Here is a 19,674-nt window from a genome sequence, read left to right as displayed (position 1 = left end):
GCTTTTTATTTTGATTTTTTAAAGTAGTATTACAGAACATGACATAGTAATACATTGTATTCACATATTTTGAAAGAACGATAAAAAATTACAGGAACAGTAATAATGCAAGAGTTCTATATTTTGAAAGGATCTTCTTTAATTTTTCATTTCCCTCAATGAATTCAAAACAAGGAAGCCAGCATTCTAAGAGGTCAGAGTTATAATATGGGTTCTCTTATATATGTATTTGGACAGGAAATTTTTGCATGGTGAAGTATTCCCAGATTTTACACCCCTGTTGGTATAATGTAGAAAGTACTTGTATAGGATTCCGCCCCCACGCTTGTCTAGGAATGAGGGAAAACTCCTACACGTTTACAGTACATTAACAACAATACCCAGCTCTAGCACCTCCACAGAGATGCACTCTTAAGGCTCAATGGTAGCGTGTAGCCAGCTAGGCACAGGGAGTTTAGCCTTGGAGTCCAGTTACCCATCAAGCAGACACTTTTAATAAACAAGAATAAGATTTATTCAGTACAGGCTTGCCATCAGACCAAGAGAATTCTAAAATAAGAAAGGCTAAGCAAGGTTTTGCCTAACTACACCATAAGAAGCATATTTACCAATCATCAGAGTAGCATCAGTCTTGATAAAGTCCATGGTAGACAATCCAAATGAGACCAAGGGATTTGTAAGAGCAACCCCATCTTTGCAAGCATGTGCTCAGCTCACAAAGGAGTCCTTTGTTGTGTCCCAGGCCACATGGCAGAGACAGCATCCCAGATGACAGTAACAGAACAGAACAAGAAAGCAAGAAAATCTGAGCTCCTCTGGAAGGGGCAGACAGTTAAAAATCTCAATCTAATTATGATCAGCCATGGCCATTAGCCAATCACCAATAGACAGGGAGGTCCCAACTTTTGGGTTGTCATGGTAATGGGTGGGGGATATGTTAGGTCTGGGGACCACCCTCTGCAGCAAATGACCCCAGAGCCCCACCTACCCATGGGCCTACGTGCCTGGTTGCATGCCCACTAGGGCATCTGCTCTTCTTCCAGGGTGTGCAGGAATGTTTATGGCAGGCAACTGACCAAATGGTCAGCCATCTGGCTTGCATAGGAAATCAAACCAACAGGGGGTCAGCAAGATACATTCCAAGGGGGAAACATGAAGCCTATAGAAATCAATATTTCTATACAGTACTTAATACCATCAGTGTTTCCTCCTTATAAGATGGACCCTGTGGTTCAGCTCAGGCTTGAGAACAATAATGTAGCATTTTGGAAGAAAGATGAAGCCTAACAGGCCTGCACTGGAGGCTAAGATAGAGAAGACCTCTACGGCCACCATGTATTTCCCTTTAGTGCTCAGGTAGGTTGGAACAAAGGTCATCCAAACACTGCAAGATACCAACATGCTGAAGGTGATGAATTTGGCTTCATTGAAACTGTCAGGTAACTTCCTAGCTGGGATAGCTACAAAAAAGCTGGCAGTGGCCAGAAAGCCCATGTAGCCCAGAACACAGTAAAACATGATAGCTGAACCCTCATTACAATTCAGGATAATTTCTTCAGTGAATGTATGCATATCAGCATCTGAGAATGGGGGAGAGATCACCAACCATAGACCACAAATAACTGCTTGAGTAAGAGTGCAAGAAAGAACAAAGGATTTGGCCAGTCTTTTCCCCACCCCCCTCCCCCCATTTGGATCCCGGTTTGTAGTCCAAAAAGCTAGAATGACAGTGACTGTTTTCGCCAACACAGAAGAAACAGCCATTGAGAAGATGATGCCAAAAGCAGTTTGGCGGAGGAGACAGGTCACCTTCCCAGGTTGGCCGATGAATAGAAAAACACACAGGAAACAGAGAAAGACGGAGAGGAGAAGAGTGTACGTGAGGCTTCTGTTGTTGGCTTTGACAATGGGAGTGTTGTGGTGCTTGGTAAAGAGTCCTAAGATGAGAGCTGTGATCAGAGAAAACAGAAGAGCAATCAGGGCTAAACTGATCCCCAAAGGCTCCTCATAAGACAAAAAGGTTACAACCTTGGGTATGCAAAAATTCTGTTCCTTGTTTGGATAATGGTCACTTGTGCATTCAAAACAGTCATCCATGTCTGAAAAAGTAAAGAAAAGAATGCAATAATTCTAATATGAGGCAGTATAAGTAGGTCTCAATATATTCTATGCTAGAATAGCCTCTTAACTTTTCGTCTTGACAGCACTTGGTAGTGGCGAGTTGGGTCCAGCCTGTCAGCAAGAGAATTCACTCTTCATTAGGTCATTTTATGAGTAGAACCAGGTATTCAAATATTCATCTAAAGAACTATAAGGATAGCACAAAGAGGGTCAGAGCTGGCATTATTTCAGGCATACGCAGCCTATTCATATAGGCCTAGCGTTGCCAGGTTCTACCTTGCTGCTGGCGGAGGGCCTCCTGGTTCCACCTTGAGGATCTTGTGGTCCGTGTGCTTTGCATGCGTGCCACAATAGCAGCACAAGAAGTAGTGTAATTACATTTCCAACATTGGGGGTGATGCTCTAGGTTTTTGGCAAAACTCTATGGGACTTTTGGCCTCAAAACCATAGAGTTTTGCCTTAAACCTAGAGTATCAAATCCAACATTGGAAAAGCAATGTCATCAGTTATGGGTGATGTCATCATGCTGGTGCTAGGAACTTTGCAAGGGTGGGGCTCCCCCACCAGCCAGCTGGGCCATGGTACATTGGAGTCCCTAAAATAGGGGATCCCCTGGCCCCACCGGGGGAATGGCAACCCTACATTGGCGAAGGTTCCCATCTTGCCTGCTTGTGCTCACTTCCACTGCTTGCTACTAAAAGTGGCCTGTAGTCCACAGTGGAGAGATGACCCAATAATGTTGTGGGGAAAGGATGTGTCTCACTCTGTGCCCACTCCCAAACAGGGCTTCATGGAGCAATGTGGTGATCACACTAGGCTGAAGAAGAGGCATTAGTCACTGAAGGTCCAAAGAGTAAATAATAGATACGAAGCAGTAAATTGGTGCAATAGTTTCCCTTCTGGGGAATTCTTTTCCCCCCTCTTCCTTTCCCAACTACAGTGTAGCCAACCATCTTCTCCAGTTCTGAACTGGAAGTTGATTCTCTCCCCCTTTCTTACCAACCAGGCCCAAACTTCACCAAGTTATTCCTTTTAATCCCATCCCCACATGTGAAGCCTACAGTACATCTGCCTATCCCTCTTGATTGGTGTCCCCTCACTCTCCACATCCTGGTCCCTAAGATATTACTCACTTTCATGACTGGAAATGCCCAGGTGAACCAACCCCACCTTTAGCTATAGTTGCCAACCTCCAGGTGGTAGCTGAGGATCTCCTCTGTTTACAGATGACCTCCAGGCAACAGAGACCCTTTCTCCTGCAGAAAATGGGAGCTTTGGAAGGTGGACTCTATGACATTATACTCTGCTGAATTCCCTCCCCAAATCTCACCCTCCCCATATATTTAACCCCGCCCCCCAAATCTCCAGGAATTTCCCAACCTGGAGCTAGCAACCCTACCCCAAGATGTTTGTCAAAGGGTATACAAATGGCTTTCAGGATGCTTGATTTTATCCTCATTCAACATCTGGTGTCCTAGCCACTGCTCTTGGCAAGATGACCTCAGCAAGACAGGAGGTCACTGGTGTCCCACTGGGGTTTAACCCCAGCTCTCTAGATGGGGTTGACTATGCAACATTACAAATGTCAATATGGGTATGGATAACCTTCAATAAATATATGGATCCTTTGTTCATTTTTTGGTGTTATTACAGTCCATATGTCTGAAAACCTCCCAGTAGATTTCTCACCCTTCTGAGCAGATATCTTCCCCTCTGGACATGGAGCACAATCGTAACAGCAGAATGGCTTCCCCTCTTTCTTTTTCTTCCTGTATCCAGGATGGCAGTTTTCAGCGCATACAGAATGAGGCCGTCTCTAATAGATTAATGACATAAGAGAATCTCAATATTTAGAGGAGTTCAGAATTTTTTTATGTTCAGAAAATACCATGACATGAAACTAGTTTGCTATTCTTCTAAACATATTTGTCAATTTTTCTTAATCTTCTACCAGAGTAATACAGATTCTTAGCCATTCTTCACATTGTGTTGAAAAAGAAGAAGAGGAGGAGGAGGAGGAGGAGATTGGATTTATACCCCGCCCTTCACTTGGAGTCTCAGAGCGGCTTACAAACGCCTTTCCCTTCCCGTCCCCACAACAAACACCCTGTGAGGTGGGTGGGGCTGAGAGAACTCTGACACAAACTGCTCTTTTTCAAGAACAGCTGTGCCAGAGCTTGTGACTGACCCAAGGTCACATCAGCAGGTGCAAGTGGAGGAGTGGGGAATCAAATCCGGTTCTCCCAGATTAGAGTCCGTGCACTTAACCACTACATAAAACTGGCTCTCGATATGTTGAAACATATTGAGGCATAGTCCACTGGACAATTTATGAATGAGTAAACGTTTATTTATTAAAATATTTATATACCATCTTTCCCACGGTAAATGGAGTCTCTAGGAATGTTTGAAATGAAACATTTTGTAAAAAATGTGAATTGGTGCATGTCCTCATAACTGCCAAGAATTTCCCTTATGTATATGGGCCCCAGGATATGGTCCTCCAATTTTTTTTTATCATTCTGCAGAATGTGTTCAATGGAAATTTTTGGGAGGGCATGTTTTCACGGCATCAAAATGCAGGGGTTGCTTTACAAAAAGGAGGCTTGTAGTCAACTGCAAAGTTTCCCCCCATATGGAAATAAACAAAGAGATATACAAAACCCTGTCAGCAATATCACATTCAAACAGTATTTCTAAAAAAAACCCCTTCCAAATCAGATCTACCTGTTTAAACCAATAATCCCATAGAATAATATCCTCATTAATGGAGAATCCTTGATCTGCTGGAGCCTGGAGATCAATATTTCCAACTTTCTGTTTAATGAGAGATTGGTTTGGTAAAGTGACCCAGTTGATAACATCAAATCTTCCTTCCAGTTCCTCCTTCTGAACCAAGGAAACCTTGTCCCCAGCAGTGTTATTAAATGACACATCTCTGAGGAAGTGGTGAAGCTAGTTTAAAAAGAAAAGAGATTATTTAGTGGGGGGAAAGATGGTACAGGAATCTGGAACCAGAATTATACAAAATGTGATACGAACATTGATCAGAATATTGCTCGATCTATCTTTCACAAAAGCCATGCTGTGAATATTAAAACTCAACCAAAATTATGGAACTGGAAAAGAGGGAACAGAACCTTTTGCAACTATGTCCTTAGATGGTTACATCTGCCATGGATTGATCATGTTTTTTAATTCTTTATCCTAAAAATATTTTGCCATGCAGTTCTGCTGTCCAAGTTCATTGACAGTATCCCCAAGGAATGGAGACCCCATTGCAGACTGTAAAAATACAGAATATAGAAGGCACAAAGGCATTTGTGAACAACATTTGTAGTTCAATTGGGTTGCCAAAAGTGCTCAGGTGCCACAAAGAGAACCCATACTGCCCAACCTGGAACAAGGTAAGACATGGATACCCATCATAAACATCCCACTCTGTGTCTAATATAAGATAAGAAGGAAGAAATCCTGGAACACTTCCAGTAGTCCTCCAACATTTTAAGAGTTCTCTCAATGCACCATCAATGAACATATTAGAGTCTTTCTGCCATTACCTGCCATGGCTGAAAATTCTGAAGCTCCTTTCTCTTTCCTTCTCTCAGTCTTCTACTAGACTTGGACAAAAATATAGCATGTAAAGCATGGGCCACCACGTAGACAGCATTGTAGATGGTATAGCTACGGCCAGTCATGCTCGTTTCCAAATAAGGCTGAGGAAGATTTTCCAGCTTTTCCTCTCCAGTGCAGTTACCAGTGGATATAAAGTCCTGAGAATTTCTCAAAAAGGAATTGGGGAATACACAGCTAAATGCGAGAGCCCAGATGTCCTGGAGAAAACCATCTCCTTTACTATTGGAAGGACTTCTTCTTAGAAGAAATTCTTGGAATCCCGGAACTTTATTTGAGTGAATGGCAACTGATAATGCGCCATGAAAGTACTGTGTACTCCAGTTCCTATGGCTGGGAATTGATTTTATTTCTTGATGGGCTGTGAGAAGCCAGACTCCTCCTTTTGGCTTTTTAAAGTGATTTTTGCACATTGTGTTACTTAGAAAATATCTGAAAAGAATTATGGAATAATGATCTCCATAAAAAATCAAAACATTGGCTTGGGTCTTCATGAGTTTATCATTCACTTTTTCAAACCACTTCATTAGTTCTCTGACTCCTTTATCCATACCGTACTTAAAGGCTGTGTCTATGAAGTCAAAACAGATGCCATTCTTGGAAAATTCAGGAACCATATGCTCCATAAACCATTCTGAATTCATATGAATTCCAAAATCAAAGAATCCAACCCATGTCCAATCGAAATGGAGAAGTAACTGCAGAATCCCCTTGTACTGGAGGGCTTCATTTGGGATCATTTGGTATAAGGAAACAAACTGAATGTCTTCCACAGTTGGTGAAGCATAGCCATAAGAGAGCTAAGAATAAATTCAAGAGGGCAAACAGAAATGTACTAGTTATTAATTTATAATATTTCTTTGGCACTTCTTCAGAGTCCTGTTTTAACAGATTCTTTTGTGGTTTTACAATGAAGAACAAATACATTGTCAGATTGGAACTGGTTCATGTGTATTCATAATAGTATTCTCTTGATTTTTTAAGTAAAAATTACTACTAACCCATCTTCTGATTATAGATTGAAGGCTTAAAAATTTAAAATGTATAAAGTATTAGACATTGAAATGCCACAGACATACCACCATATACACTATCCCCTTGATTCAGGGGATCTCATTGTCCAATCCCCTTCAAAGCTGGGATGACTTGATATTTTGTAATGTCAATGTGATTTACTTTACAAGCACCCTTTCTCAGATCTGCAGAAAGATCCCCCATCCCCCCCATAGGAAACAGTGATAACCAGGATAGTTGGTAGCACCTTGTACAGGAGTTCATAAACATATATCTCTTTCTTCGCAAATTTGGATCCCCTTTTCCGATCCTGTTCTAATGGTGATATTAGAGGGAAGACTTGGTTCTCTACTGAATGAGTAGCAATCTTTGTTAAAGCCCCTGCTTTGGATCACAGGAAAGATTTCTTATTCCAACCAATGTTTTGTGTTTTTGTTAATAATTCCAGACAGTTCTGTAACCTTATTTTTCATTCCAAAAATACACAAAATAACTTGTAAATGCTTTTTGAATATATTTTCAGAGTGGGAATTCCATAAAGCAGCCGCTTGGTTGTAGTGGGCAAAGGGGCAGCTGTCACAGCAAAAGGTCCGCTGCTAAAAGATTCAGACTAAGCTTAAATGGTTGCCCCAAGCAGAGTGGCAGGAAGTGGCTGGTTTCTGCTCTGCCCACTAAGCCTTAGTTGTCTGTTCTGGAAGCTGGAAGGGGCCAAAAATATTTCTGCACCTACTGAGGTTGGGGAACAAACTTCTTTGCATGACACGTAGCCTGGATTTTACAGCACACATGGCAAAACTCAGGTCCAGTTGCTCCTTCGATACAAGCTAAGTTTTTTCCAGGGTACAAACTTCCAAGAGTCAAAGCTTGGAAAAAGCTTTGACTCTTGAAAGCTTATACCCTGGGGGAGAAATGTTGGCCTTTAGGGTGCTTCTGCACTGACATCCTCTCTTCTAATGCAGAGCAACATGGCTACCCACCGGAAACTGTCCGCAGAAGGGTGAAATTGGTGCTGCATGGAAACATATCTTTTCCCAGTCCCCATAATTAGTATGCGATAGAGAACTGGACACAGTGGGGAATTTCACATTACCCAGTTTCACCCGGTTTCAAGCCGGAAATCATCTGTTTTGAAGTGAACCGGTACAGGACTGCCATTTCACACAGGGCTTGCCCCTACCAGAAAAGAGCCGGATCAGAAGTAGTGTTTTCAAGTAATTCTATGTCTGATCAGGATCAAAGGTGTTATACAGAGGTTCTTCTTTCTCAGATCATTAATACTAATTATGATAGTCTTTAAATATGTATGAGCTATGAAGGAGTCATAAAAATTGTTCTTTCTTCTGCTTAGATATTCTTACACAAAGGTAAGTTCTGTCCCATTTGTTAGAATTCAGCCATTTGTATCTCCACAATAATCAGCCACCTTTGTGTATAAAAGAATGCATGAATCAAAATTGAGATGGAAATGTTCCCTGTTCCATCTGGGAAGCAAATATAAGTAACCAAATTTGAATTTCTACCCTATATTTAAATGCTGGTGATACCTACAGCACTCATGAAGGGTCCTTTAGCTGGGATTCCATCAGAACAACTTTTTTTGTTTGTTTTGTTTGGAATTGTTATTGTTTGTTATTACCCATTGTTCCAAACAATACCAATATTAAATAAAACGGATTTGCTAACTAAATGGCAGCAAGAATTATCAAAGTTTGTTTGGGCAGGCAAGAAACCAAGAATCAAAATGAAAATACTTTGTGATGCCAAAGAAAGAGGAGGATTGCAGCTACCGAATCTTAGACTATATTATGAAGCGGTCTGTCTAACCTGGATGGAACAATGGGTAAAACTCAAAAATGATAAACTATTGGGGCTAGAGGGTCATGATTGTAGATTTGGTTGGCATGCATATTTATGGTATGATAAGACAAAAATGGATAGCTTTTTTAAACTTCATTTGGTAAGAAAAGCATTGTTTGTGGTATGGATGAGATATAAAAAATATTTTCTGGAAGTAAGACCTTTGTGGATTGTACCAGTAGAAGTGTTAACATCATACTCAAGACAGCGCGATAGAGATTGGTTGCCATACAGAGATTTAATTAAAAAAGAGGGAACAGAATGGGTAATGAAAAAGCAGAATGAGATTCAATATGATTATGAATGGCTGAAATACATGCAGATTTATGATCTTTTTAGATCAGATAAAAAAAACTATGGTTTTAGAGAGGAAAAAAATGAAATGGAAAAAGTGTGGGAGAGTGGAGGAAAAAAAATATCTCTAAAATGTACAAAGTGTTGTTAAAATGGTATACGGAAGATGAAACTGTGAAAGAGCAAATGATAAAATGGGCAATAAATATGAACAAGGAAGTGTCTATGGAAACCTGGGAGTATTTGTGGAAAAACTCTATTAAGATATCGACATGTACCAATGTTAGAGAGAATTGTTACAAAATGATGTATAGATGGTACATGACTCCAAAGAAAATTGCAAATATGAACCAGAATATGTCAAACAAATGTTCGAAATGTAAAAGTCATGAGGGCTCATTTTACCATATGTGGTGGACTTGTGAGAAAGCTGCGGACTTTTGGACAAAAGTCCACAATGAAATACAAAAAATACTGAAATGCTCTTTCAAGAAAGTACCGGAAATTCTGCTTTTGGGACTTAAAATGGAAGAAGTCAAAACGACTAAAAAGACTCTACTCTGGTACTTAATAACGACAGCGAGAATGATCTATGCACAATTTTGGAAAACAGAAAAAGTACCAGAGATTGAAGACTGGATACACAAAGTTCTGCTCATGGCTGAAATGGATAAAATCACAAAACAGTTGAACAACAAAGAAGATGACGTGTTTTTTGAGGAATGGAGTGACTTTAAAATATATCTGGAGAAGAACTGGGATGTGAAACAAAACTTAATATGTTTAGATCAATATTAAGTCAAATGATGTTATCTTGAGACTGTAGCGATAAGAAAATGATATAACTGATGATGTATAGTAACATGGAGTTGGGGGGAGAAGCATTGCGGGAAGACAAGGAGGGAGGGGAGGAAATGGGGATGGGGTAAATAATGGAAAAGTGAAAATGGTTAAATGTCAAGTGTTGAATTCCTATGGAAAAAATAAAAAATTTGTTCAAAAAAAAAAGAACAACTTTTTTTGTGATTGTTTCTTGTCAATGGTTGGTTTGTTAGTGTATGGTTTCTGTAATCATTCTGGATACACTGTTGTCAGGGAGAAACTGCTTGCTAAATGGCTGTTAAAATGTTCAGCCACTTCTGATACCGATAAATTAAGATTGTTTCTGAGTGACTTTTGTAAAGCATGTGTGGTTGACGTGGCAAAATTTTCCTTTGCTATGCTTTTCAATTCTTAAATATTTTCTTGGTATGGTGTTGAACTTGAATCAAGTGAAAGGAAGTGAATTACAATTCTTCACATTCTGCCGATTTATCCTACCTGAGGAATCTTGTACATGCCGAAAACACTCGGGATCTGGGATGAAGCTGCAGAGAAAAATCCTTCAATAATTGCAAACAGGTTATCTTGACTGTCACATCTGTAGTTGGGAGCAAATCTTTTCCAGGGAGAAAGAAGATGAAGTGTGGCATGATAGGTCCACCTTGGATTCAAGTAGCTGTCATAGATACGGAAACCCAAGGTGACGTTGGGCAAGAGCCTGGGATTTTCATTGATCTCCTTGATGGCAAATACCATGGCCAGGACATGCTGGTAATTCTGAGTCACTGCTCTGGAAAGAGAGATGGAATAAATAGCACTTTTGTGGATTTTGCTATGTTGTTGCTATTGTTTTGTGTAACTTGCACATATTTTAAAATAGTTATATATGGCCCCGGTCACACGAGCAGGAAACCGCGGGGGGGAAGCGTGGCAGTGTGCCCCGGGGCAAACTAAGGCGCCGTTACCTGACCAGACCTCCCGTGGAGGTACCGTGGAGGTACCGTGGAGATCCCGTGGGAAGGGAGAGGTGTCGATCGCAGCACAATCCCGCGCGCAAAAACGAAGCGCGCGGTTCGGCAAACTGGATAGTTTTTTTTTCTGTACAGCATGACTGTGCATGCTCGGTAGGGTGCTTTTGCGCATCCACGAAGACCTGGGGGAAAAAACGTTTTCGCGAGGACGGGAACATGGGCGGGCGCCGGATGCCTCCGGAAACGCGATCCGACGCCTGCCCTTGCCCCGCGGCTTCCGGTTACTAGTACCTCCGAGGTACTAGTATTTTGCTGCGCGGTTTCAGCGGGAAGCCTCGTTTGAACCCCGGGTGTGCTACGCTTCCCAGATGTGCTGGTGGGATCGCGTCCGGAAACTCCGCATGTCTTCCGTCTGACTAGGGTGGCTAATGTTCCGTGTGACCGCAGCCTATATAAGTTTTTTGAAGTTAATCCGTAACCCAACATATTTTGGACTGGACAGCATAAATGAATTAATATATAATGTCATATCACCCTTCAGAATGTGAAGCATTCTATAGTGTTTTATTAAAAATCAGAACAGATGTAAGGGGGGGAAACACTGAATGACATAATTCTAAAGTAACAGAATAACAGAATGTGAAGGGATTCTATCTCCCACCTCAAAGCCCTAGAACCACTTTGGAAATATACAAACACACACATATGTTCGGATATTCTTTCTAATAGATATCTATCTGGATATCTTCTGAAGACCATTGTCATTTTGATGTAATTTCCAGATGTAAAATCATATACATCTGATGGCTTTCCTAGTTGTAAAGGGTTGCAAGCAGTGAAAGGGAAGACTACTTTCTAGACAGGATACAGGTTAAAAAGTGTATCTCAAGATGGTACAGTGAAAAACTGGATGGAAACTGAATATGGGGGGAACAAAGGGTAAATAAATCAAATACATGCTGTACGAAAGAGACGCTCCTTCATGCAATCTGTTGATATCCGCAGGGATAAATAGCTTGATTCTCGGAATAATGTCTGCAGCAGAATCAAATATGCCTGTTAAGAATCTGTAAGTACTAGGACTAGTTCTTTTGATCCCATCCAGATTTTGAGTTCTTCCTCCAGCTTTCGTTCTCTGCACTTCTTATGACACTCTGGTATGTACAAAGTGAAATAATATTGTCCAAATGGGATCAGAGTAGTAAAAGGCTCATCTTGCATTTGAACCATCTCAGTACAATGGAATGAAGGTACGTAGTTAATATACAACTTGCAGTGCCATCCTGGGAAGAGTTAACTCCACCAAACCTTAAATGGGAGTAAATTAGTACAGGATTGCTCCGATAAGTTTTAATAATGAAAACTCCTATATACATTGCTGCACTTTATGCCTCACCGGGTATTATTCTGCTGCAGAATACAACCTAGACAGAAATGTAGCATAGGGGAAAGCATAATCTCTTACACAAAAGGTTCATCTAGTGGCCCTGTAGGTTCTCTGGTGAAGTTTTTTTGAGTGGAACCGAAAAGGATAAGATAGACCAGACCACCCAGAATGAAATGTCCTGGTTGAAGGTACTTGTGATGAATATCATGGGGGTGCCAGGCCGTGCATTCAGCAGCGTGAGCCATACATGCCTGTGTGGGCAGCAGCAGCAGCAATAACAGCACCACCCAAATTCCCATCCTTGGTTAGGCCTTTCCACCGAAGACAGATTCCCTTGTTCTCTACAGTACCCTCATGAAAATCTTGGATTCAGCCAGCTTTTTCACTCATTCTTCTTCGATTCCCCCTTTCCGATACCTCACATTCCAGATGGCTTTTGTCCTATGATGCCCAGAAAAAATGTAATTGGCAGGACCTTTTTCTTCAGAAGAAAACCTGCTTGGATCCAACCACACACTTTCAAAACTTGACAGTAATACTCTTTCAGCCATTTGATAATACTGAAGGCACGAGTATCCGGAAAGGGTGACAGATCCCTGGTTGTGTCCCTGACCCTACCATAGTCTCGAGTCTTTCAGAGATATATTTATACCTACTTTCACTACTGTTGTGGTTATTCATTTTGTTACTGGCTGATGGAGCTAAACAGGGGGATTTGAAAGAGGAAGACTTAATTACAGTCTTATTTGGAAGTTACCCAGAGCAAAAAAAAAGTCACCAGCAATTAACTCCTTGGCATAGGGGCAGATTTTTTAGAAGTCTTTCATCATGATAGTGGTTTGCTGGAAATAGATGGTATTTTCCCCCTGTTCTTCCCTCTCACTGAAAAGTGCCCAGGTATATTGTCTTGGCTGTATTTCCACTGTCTCCCTGTAGGATGGGAGAAGGAAGGGCAAATCCACAGTTCATCTATATGTGTTTATTTATTTACCTATTAATTCATTAAAATATGTCTATGCAATATTTTATACCCAATTCAGCATCTCCAATGCAGCAAACAGTAAAAATATTTCAAATGTTTAAACTTTCAAACATTGAAAACCCTTTAAAATACTATCTCTAATGATTCTCGATTGTAAAGGCTTATGACCATATACAATAAATTTTCTACCTACCTACCTTTAAAATTCAGCAATATCTTGAAAAATAAAAACACTCCACCCATTGATCCGACTGGCTGTCAGTCCTTCACTGGCAGGCGTAACTCCTCCCAAAATAAAGGTAGGCAACTCTGAATTAGCCACTGGCTTTAGGATGATCATGGGATTTGCAGAATCAAATACGAATCATAACTTCCTGGCTTGGCAATGCCCCCCATCCCTTGTTCCCCCCCCCATTGGAAGACATGGTTACTGTGGCAGGCATCACTGATCCAAAAAATAAAGTGGGAAGCCCGAAAACTGGCCACTGACGTTTGGAAGGTAGTGAGAGTTTCAGCGTCGAACACAAAATGAATCAGACCATATTGGCCTTCACAATTCCCACAACTCCCTCCCTGAATACACACACAGGCCTCATTTTAGCTTTGGAAGTTATGGGTAACTGTGACAGGTATAACGTATCAGAAAGGGTGACCAGCTTTGGGTAGTTGGTGGAACTTGCAGTGCCAAAAAGGAAGGGAATAGTCCCATCCTTGCACAGCTGATCTCTGGAAAAAACCTCTGGTATTCTCAGTGGAAGCAAAGGTTTATACACAAGAAGCCAGCAAAGGCAGTCAGGACAGATAGGATGGATAGAAAATATCCCCCCTGAAGCAAAGGGGATTTCAGTCATTTCCTGACCCATCTGAGCAGTATTGTTGTATAGTGGTTAGACTATAAGTCTAGTGTTAGGTCTTGGCTCTTCTGGGGAGGTCACTTGAGGAGTTGGGGTCTACGGGATGTGATTTTATAGCTGGTAGTGACAGTATGGCAGTCCTCAGCTACAGCTGGATTGGGAGGGTTAAGCTCACACTCACTCGGGGATTCTTTCTAGGTTTCCTGCTTTCCCTTTTGAGAGACATGCACTCTTCCTCCCCGGCCTGCCCAAGTCACCTGGCTTAAATCAGCCACCCAGTCTGCCCCCTCCCCCTCTCACACCAATCCTCAGCTTCCTTCAGAGGAGCAGGTGACATGGCTGGATGGCTTAGACTGAGCTGGAAGGAAATTGAATCCAACGAAGATGGAGGTCTTTTGCCTGAATCAGAGCGGCTCGGGGAAAGGGATCCCACCACTGGCCTTCGATGGGGAGCTGTTGGTGCCAGCTCCTAAGGTCAGGAGTTTGGGAGTGCTCCTGGATGCTTCCTTGACAATGGAGGCCCAGGTAGCAGCCGCTGCCAAGGCAGATTTCTACCATCTTCGGCTGATCAGGCAGTTGGTTCCCTTCCTCTAATGCAATGATCTGGCTTCAGTGATCCACACAATGGTTACCTCGAGGTTGGACTGCTAAACCAGTCTGGTGTAGTGGTTAAGTGCGCGGACTCTAATCTGGGAGAACCGGGTTTGATTCCCCACTCCTCCACTTGCACCTGGCTGGATGACCTTGGGCAAGCCGTAGTGCTGACAAGAGTTGTTCTCTCAAGGACAGCTCTGGAAAGAGCTCTCTCAGCCCCACCTACCTCATAGGGTGTCTTTTGTGGGGAGAGGAAGGGAAAGGAATTTGTAAGCTGCTCTGAGACTCCAAGTGAAGGGCGAGTTATAAATCCAATCTCTTCTTCTTCTTCAACACAATGTGAATAATGGCTAAAAATCTGTATTACTCTGGTAGAAGATTAAGAAAAAATTGACAAATATGTTTAGAAAAATAGCAAACTATAGTAAGCCGCTCTGAGACACCTTTGGGTAGTGAAGGGCGGGGTATAAATCCAATCTCTTCTTCTTCTTCTTCTTCTTCTACTGCAATGCTCTCTACATGGGGCTGCCCCAGGTGCAACTCCAGAAGCTGCAGCTGGTGCAAAATGCTTCTTCCAGGCTACTGATGGGTCTCCCTATGCAGGAGCACATCCAGCCTGTGCTAAAGTCACTGCACTGGCTGCCAATAGTGTTCTGGATTCATTTCAAGGTAGCTGGTTTTGACCTTTGAAGCCCTTTATGGTCAGGGGCCTGCCTACCTGAGGGACTGCCTTTCCCCGCATGTTCCCCAGAGATCACTTCGATCAGGACTCCAAAACCGCCTGGCCCTCCCTGGTCCTAAGGAAACCAGGCTGACATCGACTAGGTCCAGGGTGTTTTCCTTGGCGGCACTGACTTACTGGAATGAGCTCCCTGGCAAGATCAGGGCCCTGTGTGACTTCTCACAGTTCTGCAGGGCCGTGAAAATGGAGCTTTTCAAGGAGGCATTCCAGTAGGAGCTTCCCTGATTAGCTAGGCCCTGAGCCAATCTATATCTAGTTGAAGCTATTTAAAGTGGTTGCACCGCTGAATGTGTTTAAATGCACTTTATTATATTATGATGCCATCGATATACCAATGGTTTTAAATTGTTTATTATGTATTTTTATACTAAAATGTATATGGTTTTATTGTTTTTATGTAAGCCGCCCTGAGCCTCCCTTGACGGGGAGGGCTGGGCAAAAGTTAAATAAATAAATAAATGTGTTTTTCATGATTCCGTCCCCAAAGCAGTTTCATTACACAATTTTTCTCCCTTTCTCACAGTACGAGAACTTGTGGGCACAGTTGGTTTAGGAAAGAGAAAAGGGAGTTCTTCACCCAAAGATAAATTAACATGTGTAATTCAGTGCCCCATTGAATTGTAGTCAGAGGTGACATTACCCGCCCCCACAAGCCTGTAGGGGAAGTGGAGCGCACTCCAAGCCATGATTGTTGGTGAGAAACATCCACTCTATTTTCATTTCAGAACACCATTGTGGTTAACATTATTTTAAAAATGAATCCATTACGCTAGTAGCCCAGCCATGCCATTATTAAAATGTGATGGTTCAACAGCGTAGGTGCTTGTTTGTTTGTTCGTTGCCCAGTAAGAAGATCCTTTGCTGACAGTTCTCTTCCCTCCCCCAACAGTTAAGAGACACATCCCTGACAAGGCTCCTTCCATTTCACTTCCCCAGCTGAAGAGTTCTTAACAGCACTACACCTTGCAGAAGGGGGGCTTTTCTGTACTGGCAGGGTGGAATGAGTCATCACCTCAGTGATTTAAACTTTGGACCCAGCCACTTTGTCACGAGCTTCTGCTTTACATGCTGGGGGAGAAATAGGTTTACTAAGATGTGATCTTTAATGGTAACTCCAAATACAGTTTAATCTAAACACAATGCCAGAATACCTGGTAGTTGTCTCCCATCACTAAACAGATTATTAAAGTAAATAACATTGCTAAAGAAGGGCACTGCCTTTTTGAACCCTCATTGGACCTTGTTTGTGATGTTTAATGACTTTCCCCCTAATTTAGAGAGCTGTTCTATAGTGCAAGGCAACTTTGTGTGCAAGGATGGCTGAGAAAATGATGCTTGTTGGGTTTTGGAGCCCACCAGGGGGACATATCTACAGTTCACAAAACTGATGTAATGTTCTGGAGGTCAATGCATTAATAACAGAAACCTTCATGGGTGTCCTGTAGGTCTTAGGCCAAAGAGTGCCAGGTTCAAATCACCAAACAGCCAGAAACTAAACACGCCACTTTTGTCCAGGTACTCTCAGTGTGTACCGCCTTACATAACTGTTGTAGACAAAGTGGTAAGGCACAATCATAAACCAGAAATGTAATAGTAACATATACTAGCCAAGTCGTTAACTTAAATCTGGAAAGTGGAGATTTGAGTGTGGAAAATGGATCTTTTCACAAACCTAAAAAGGGACCCAGGTTTTCAGAACAATCTTAACTCTAAAGGAATAAGAAAGCATAAATAAGGCTGCGATCATACCTACCAGAAGCTGCGGAAGACATGCGATTCCACCGCGGATTAAAGGGACGCGATCAGATGGACACATCTGTCCAGCATCCCGGAGTCATCATCGGGGTGACGTTTCGCGCAGCAGGAGTGTTGTAAAAAGCCACCGGCTAAAACCCTGTACTATCCAGAACTGTGGGGCAGGCAGGCGGAAGTCTGATCGCGCAAACACGCGTCAGTTCGCCCCGGGGCAAACAGCTTCGCTTCCCGCCTGCATTTCCTCGGTGGTGTGATCGGAGCCTAAGTAAGTTTTAGAAACCCAGATAAGATAAAATGAGCACCCGTGGTTTTAATAGAGTGGCTGTTGCTAGGCAACCACAGCATTCCACTGCTTGTAACCTCTGTGAGTAAAAGTCATGAGGAAGGAACGTGGCCCTTTCAAGGCTTATTTGGTCTTTGAGAAATAACTTATGGGGCCAGGCCTGGAACGATATCAACCAACTCAGGGTTCAGAAATTCCTGGAGATCTGGGGGTGTAGTTTCGGGAGGACAAGGTTGGGAGAGGGGAATTACCTCAACCAAAGATAACAACATCCACCAAAGCAGCCATTTTATCTAGCTGCCACTGCATAACCCCAAATCAACATAGGTCAGGGGTAGAGGGAACCATACCTGTTACCAATAGGCTGTCCTCCAATACTACCTACTTGGGTCAGCAGAATGACTTGAGTCAGCCCTGCCATTTAACTAAGCAGAAGGAAATAAACTTGGTTTGACTCCCTCAGAAAGACATGTGGCAGAAACAAGGTATTTGATGCCATCTACTGTAAAAGCATAGCAATGACAGTAAACGGCAGGTGAATGACTTTTAACACACATTTGAAATGAGAAACTGGAATTTGCAAACAAGTTTCAATCCAGTTTAAATGATATATGTAGAAATGGAGAAAAAAAGATGGAGCAAAGGTGTGGCATTTCGGCACTGCGGTGAACATGGACTAAAAGGAGACTGCAGAAAGGGACATTCTTTAAAGCTTTCCAGTGCTTTTTAGTGTGTCCACCTGTCATAGTGTGGATCTTCAAATAGTCCGAAATCAGGCTTTGTCTAAGATCACTCACTGAGTCTATAGAAACATCAGTAAAACCACAAAGAACAATAAAATAAAACAGACTCCCTTTTGTTCAGATCTGGCCTCAGAACAATGGTGTAGCATTTAGGAGGGGAAATGCAACCCAGCAACCCAGCACCAGAGACCAAGATGGAGAAGATCTCTGTGGCCACTGTGTTTTTTCCTCTTAGGCTGAGATAGGTGGGAACAAAAGACAGCCAAAAACTACAAAAGACCAACATGCTGAAGGTGATGAACTTGACTTCATTGAAACTTTCAGGCAATATCCTGGCTAGGAAAGCTACTATGAAGCTTACAGTGGCCAGTAAACTGATGTAGCCCAAAACACAGTAAAACATTGTGACCGATCCTTCATTACATTGATTGCTCCAGGCAGTGAGTGGGAGAAGTTGCCAGCCATGCAGGGAGAGGTTGCCAGCCATGGGCTAAAGGTTGCCAGCCATGCAGCACAAATGCCCACTTCAACAAGGGAAGATAACATCATAATAGAATGCGCGAGTCTTTCCTCACCCACTTTCTGAAGCCATTTCCTGTGAAAGCTACCACGACATTAATGGTTTTTGTCAAAACACAAGAAACAGCTATTGATAAAATGATTCCGAATGCTGTTTGTCTGAGGGGGCAGGTTACTTTGTCAGGTTGTCCAATGAATAGCAGAGAGCAGAGGAAGCAAAGAAGGAGAGAGTCGAGAAGAATGAAGGACTGTAGGAGTGTCCATGTACCTAAGAAGATGGATGAAGTGGGGTGTTCCCAAGATGGCGTCGTGAAAGGAGTGCCGGCAGCTTCGCTCCGTAGGAGAAATTTTATCTGCATTTTATACTATTTGCTTATTTAAACTATCTTCTCCACGGATTCTCCTATGCTTCAATGCTAGAACTGTGAACTGATAACAGGAAGCATTTTATTTAAATTGCACTTCCCAAGTTTTGAAATAATTTGGCTCAATGCCGAACCGAAAACGCCGCCGGTCGTCCTCTGATATAGCAGACAGGAAAGACGGCAAACAACAGAGGATCGATAAGTTTGTTTCGGCTACGCAAGCTGGAGAAGTTTATACTTCCAACAGGTATGCTGTGCTGGAAACAGACTCACAGGTTCTGTCGGAGGGAGAAGAGGGAAGCTTTTTGGCTGAGATAAGTACACAACAACATTGCTGCCAGCAGCTGCCATCTAGGATACTGGAGCTGTTTTCTAAGGAAGCAATATTGCCATCACAGTCTCTGGCCATATTACTCGACAAAATTGATGCCATTGGGGTTAAAGTAAACAGTTTGGAGGAGGCTGTTAAAAACTTTACTGTGTCAAGGCCAAGAGGAGAGAGAGATAAGATAGACGGGGAGACCACACGAACAAATGGGACAGCTGCAGGTGATTTACAGCCAGGAAGAGAAGGCACGGAAAGACACAAGGAGTATAGTTCTCTTACATTGCAAAGGAATCTCCTAGCAATTTCTTTTAACTCAAGGACTGATTATTTTAGATGGAGTAATAGGGGTACGATTATTCGTTCTTTGAGCCAATTGCTCAAGTGTAGTACTTCAGAGGTTTGTTTAAACT

At 42.3% G+C, this 19,674-nt stretch overlaps 1 protein-coding gene across 1 annotated transcript; it reads right to left on the bottom strand.

Moving 5' to 3' along the window:
* Nucleotides 1–1,197: 1,197 nt before the first annotated feature.
* Nucleotides 1,198–10,497, bottom strand: LOC107122967 (vomeronasal type-2 receptor 26-like). The gene is made up of 5 exons (XM_015426119.1): nt 10,240–10,497; nt 5,682–6,554; nt 4,849–5,076; nt 3,811–3,937; nt 1,198–2,099 (listed from the first exon to the last, which is right to left on the bottom strand). The coding sequence occupies exons 1-5, from the start codon at nt 10,495–10,497 to the stop codon at nt 1,198–1,200; spliced, it is 2,388 nt and encodes a 795-aa protein (XP_015281605.1).
* Nucleotides 10,498–19,674: the final 9,177 nt, after the last annotated feature.

This window comes from Gekko japonicus, unplaced genomic scaffold, assembly GCF_001447785.1.
Source record: "Gekko japonicus isolate JY-2015 unplaced genomic scaffold, Gekko_japonicus_V1.1 scaffold171, whole genome shotgun sequence".
Taxonomy (NCBI): domain Eukaryota; kingdom Metazoa; phylum Chordata; class Lepidosauria; order Squamata; family Gekkonidae; genus Gekko; species Gekko japonicus.
The sequence above is the reverse complement of the archived record's forward strand: the minus strand, read 5'-3'. Positions and strand labels throughout refer to the sequence as shown.

Bases quoted from the DNA above. Each gene is read 5' to 3' on its own strand.
- LOC107122967 (XM_015426119.1), bottom strand. From the start codon at position 10,497: ATGGTATTTGCCATCAAGGAGATCAATGAAAATCCCAGGCTCTTGCCC. The intron at 3,938-4,848 runs GTAGATCTGATT...TTAATCTATTAG, and splicing joins GGGATTATTGGTTTAAACAG to AGACGGCCTCATTCTGTATG. The intron at 2,100-3,810 runs GTGAGAAATCTA...TTACTTTTTCAG, and splicing joins GAAGATATCTGCTCAGAAGG to ACATGGATGACTGTTTTGAA.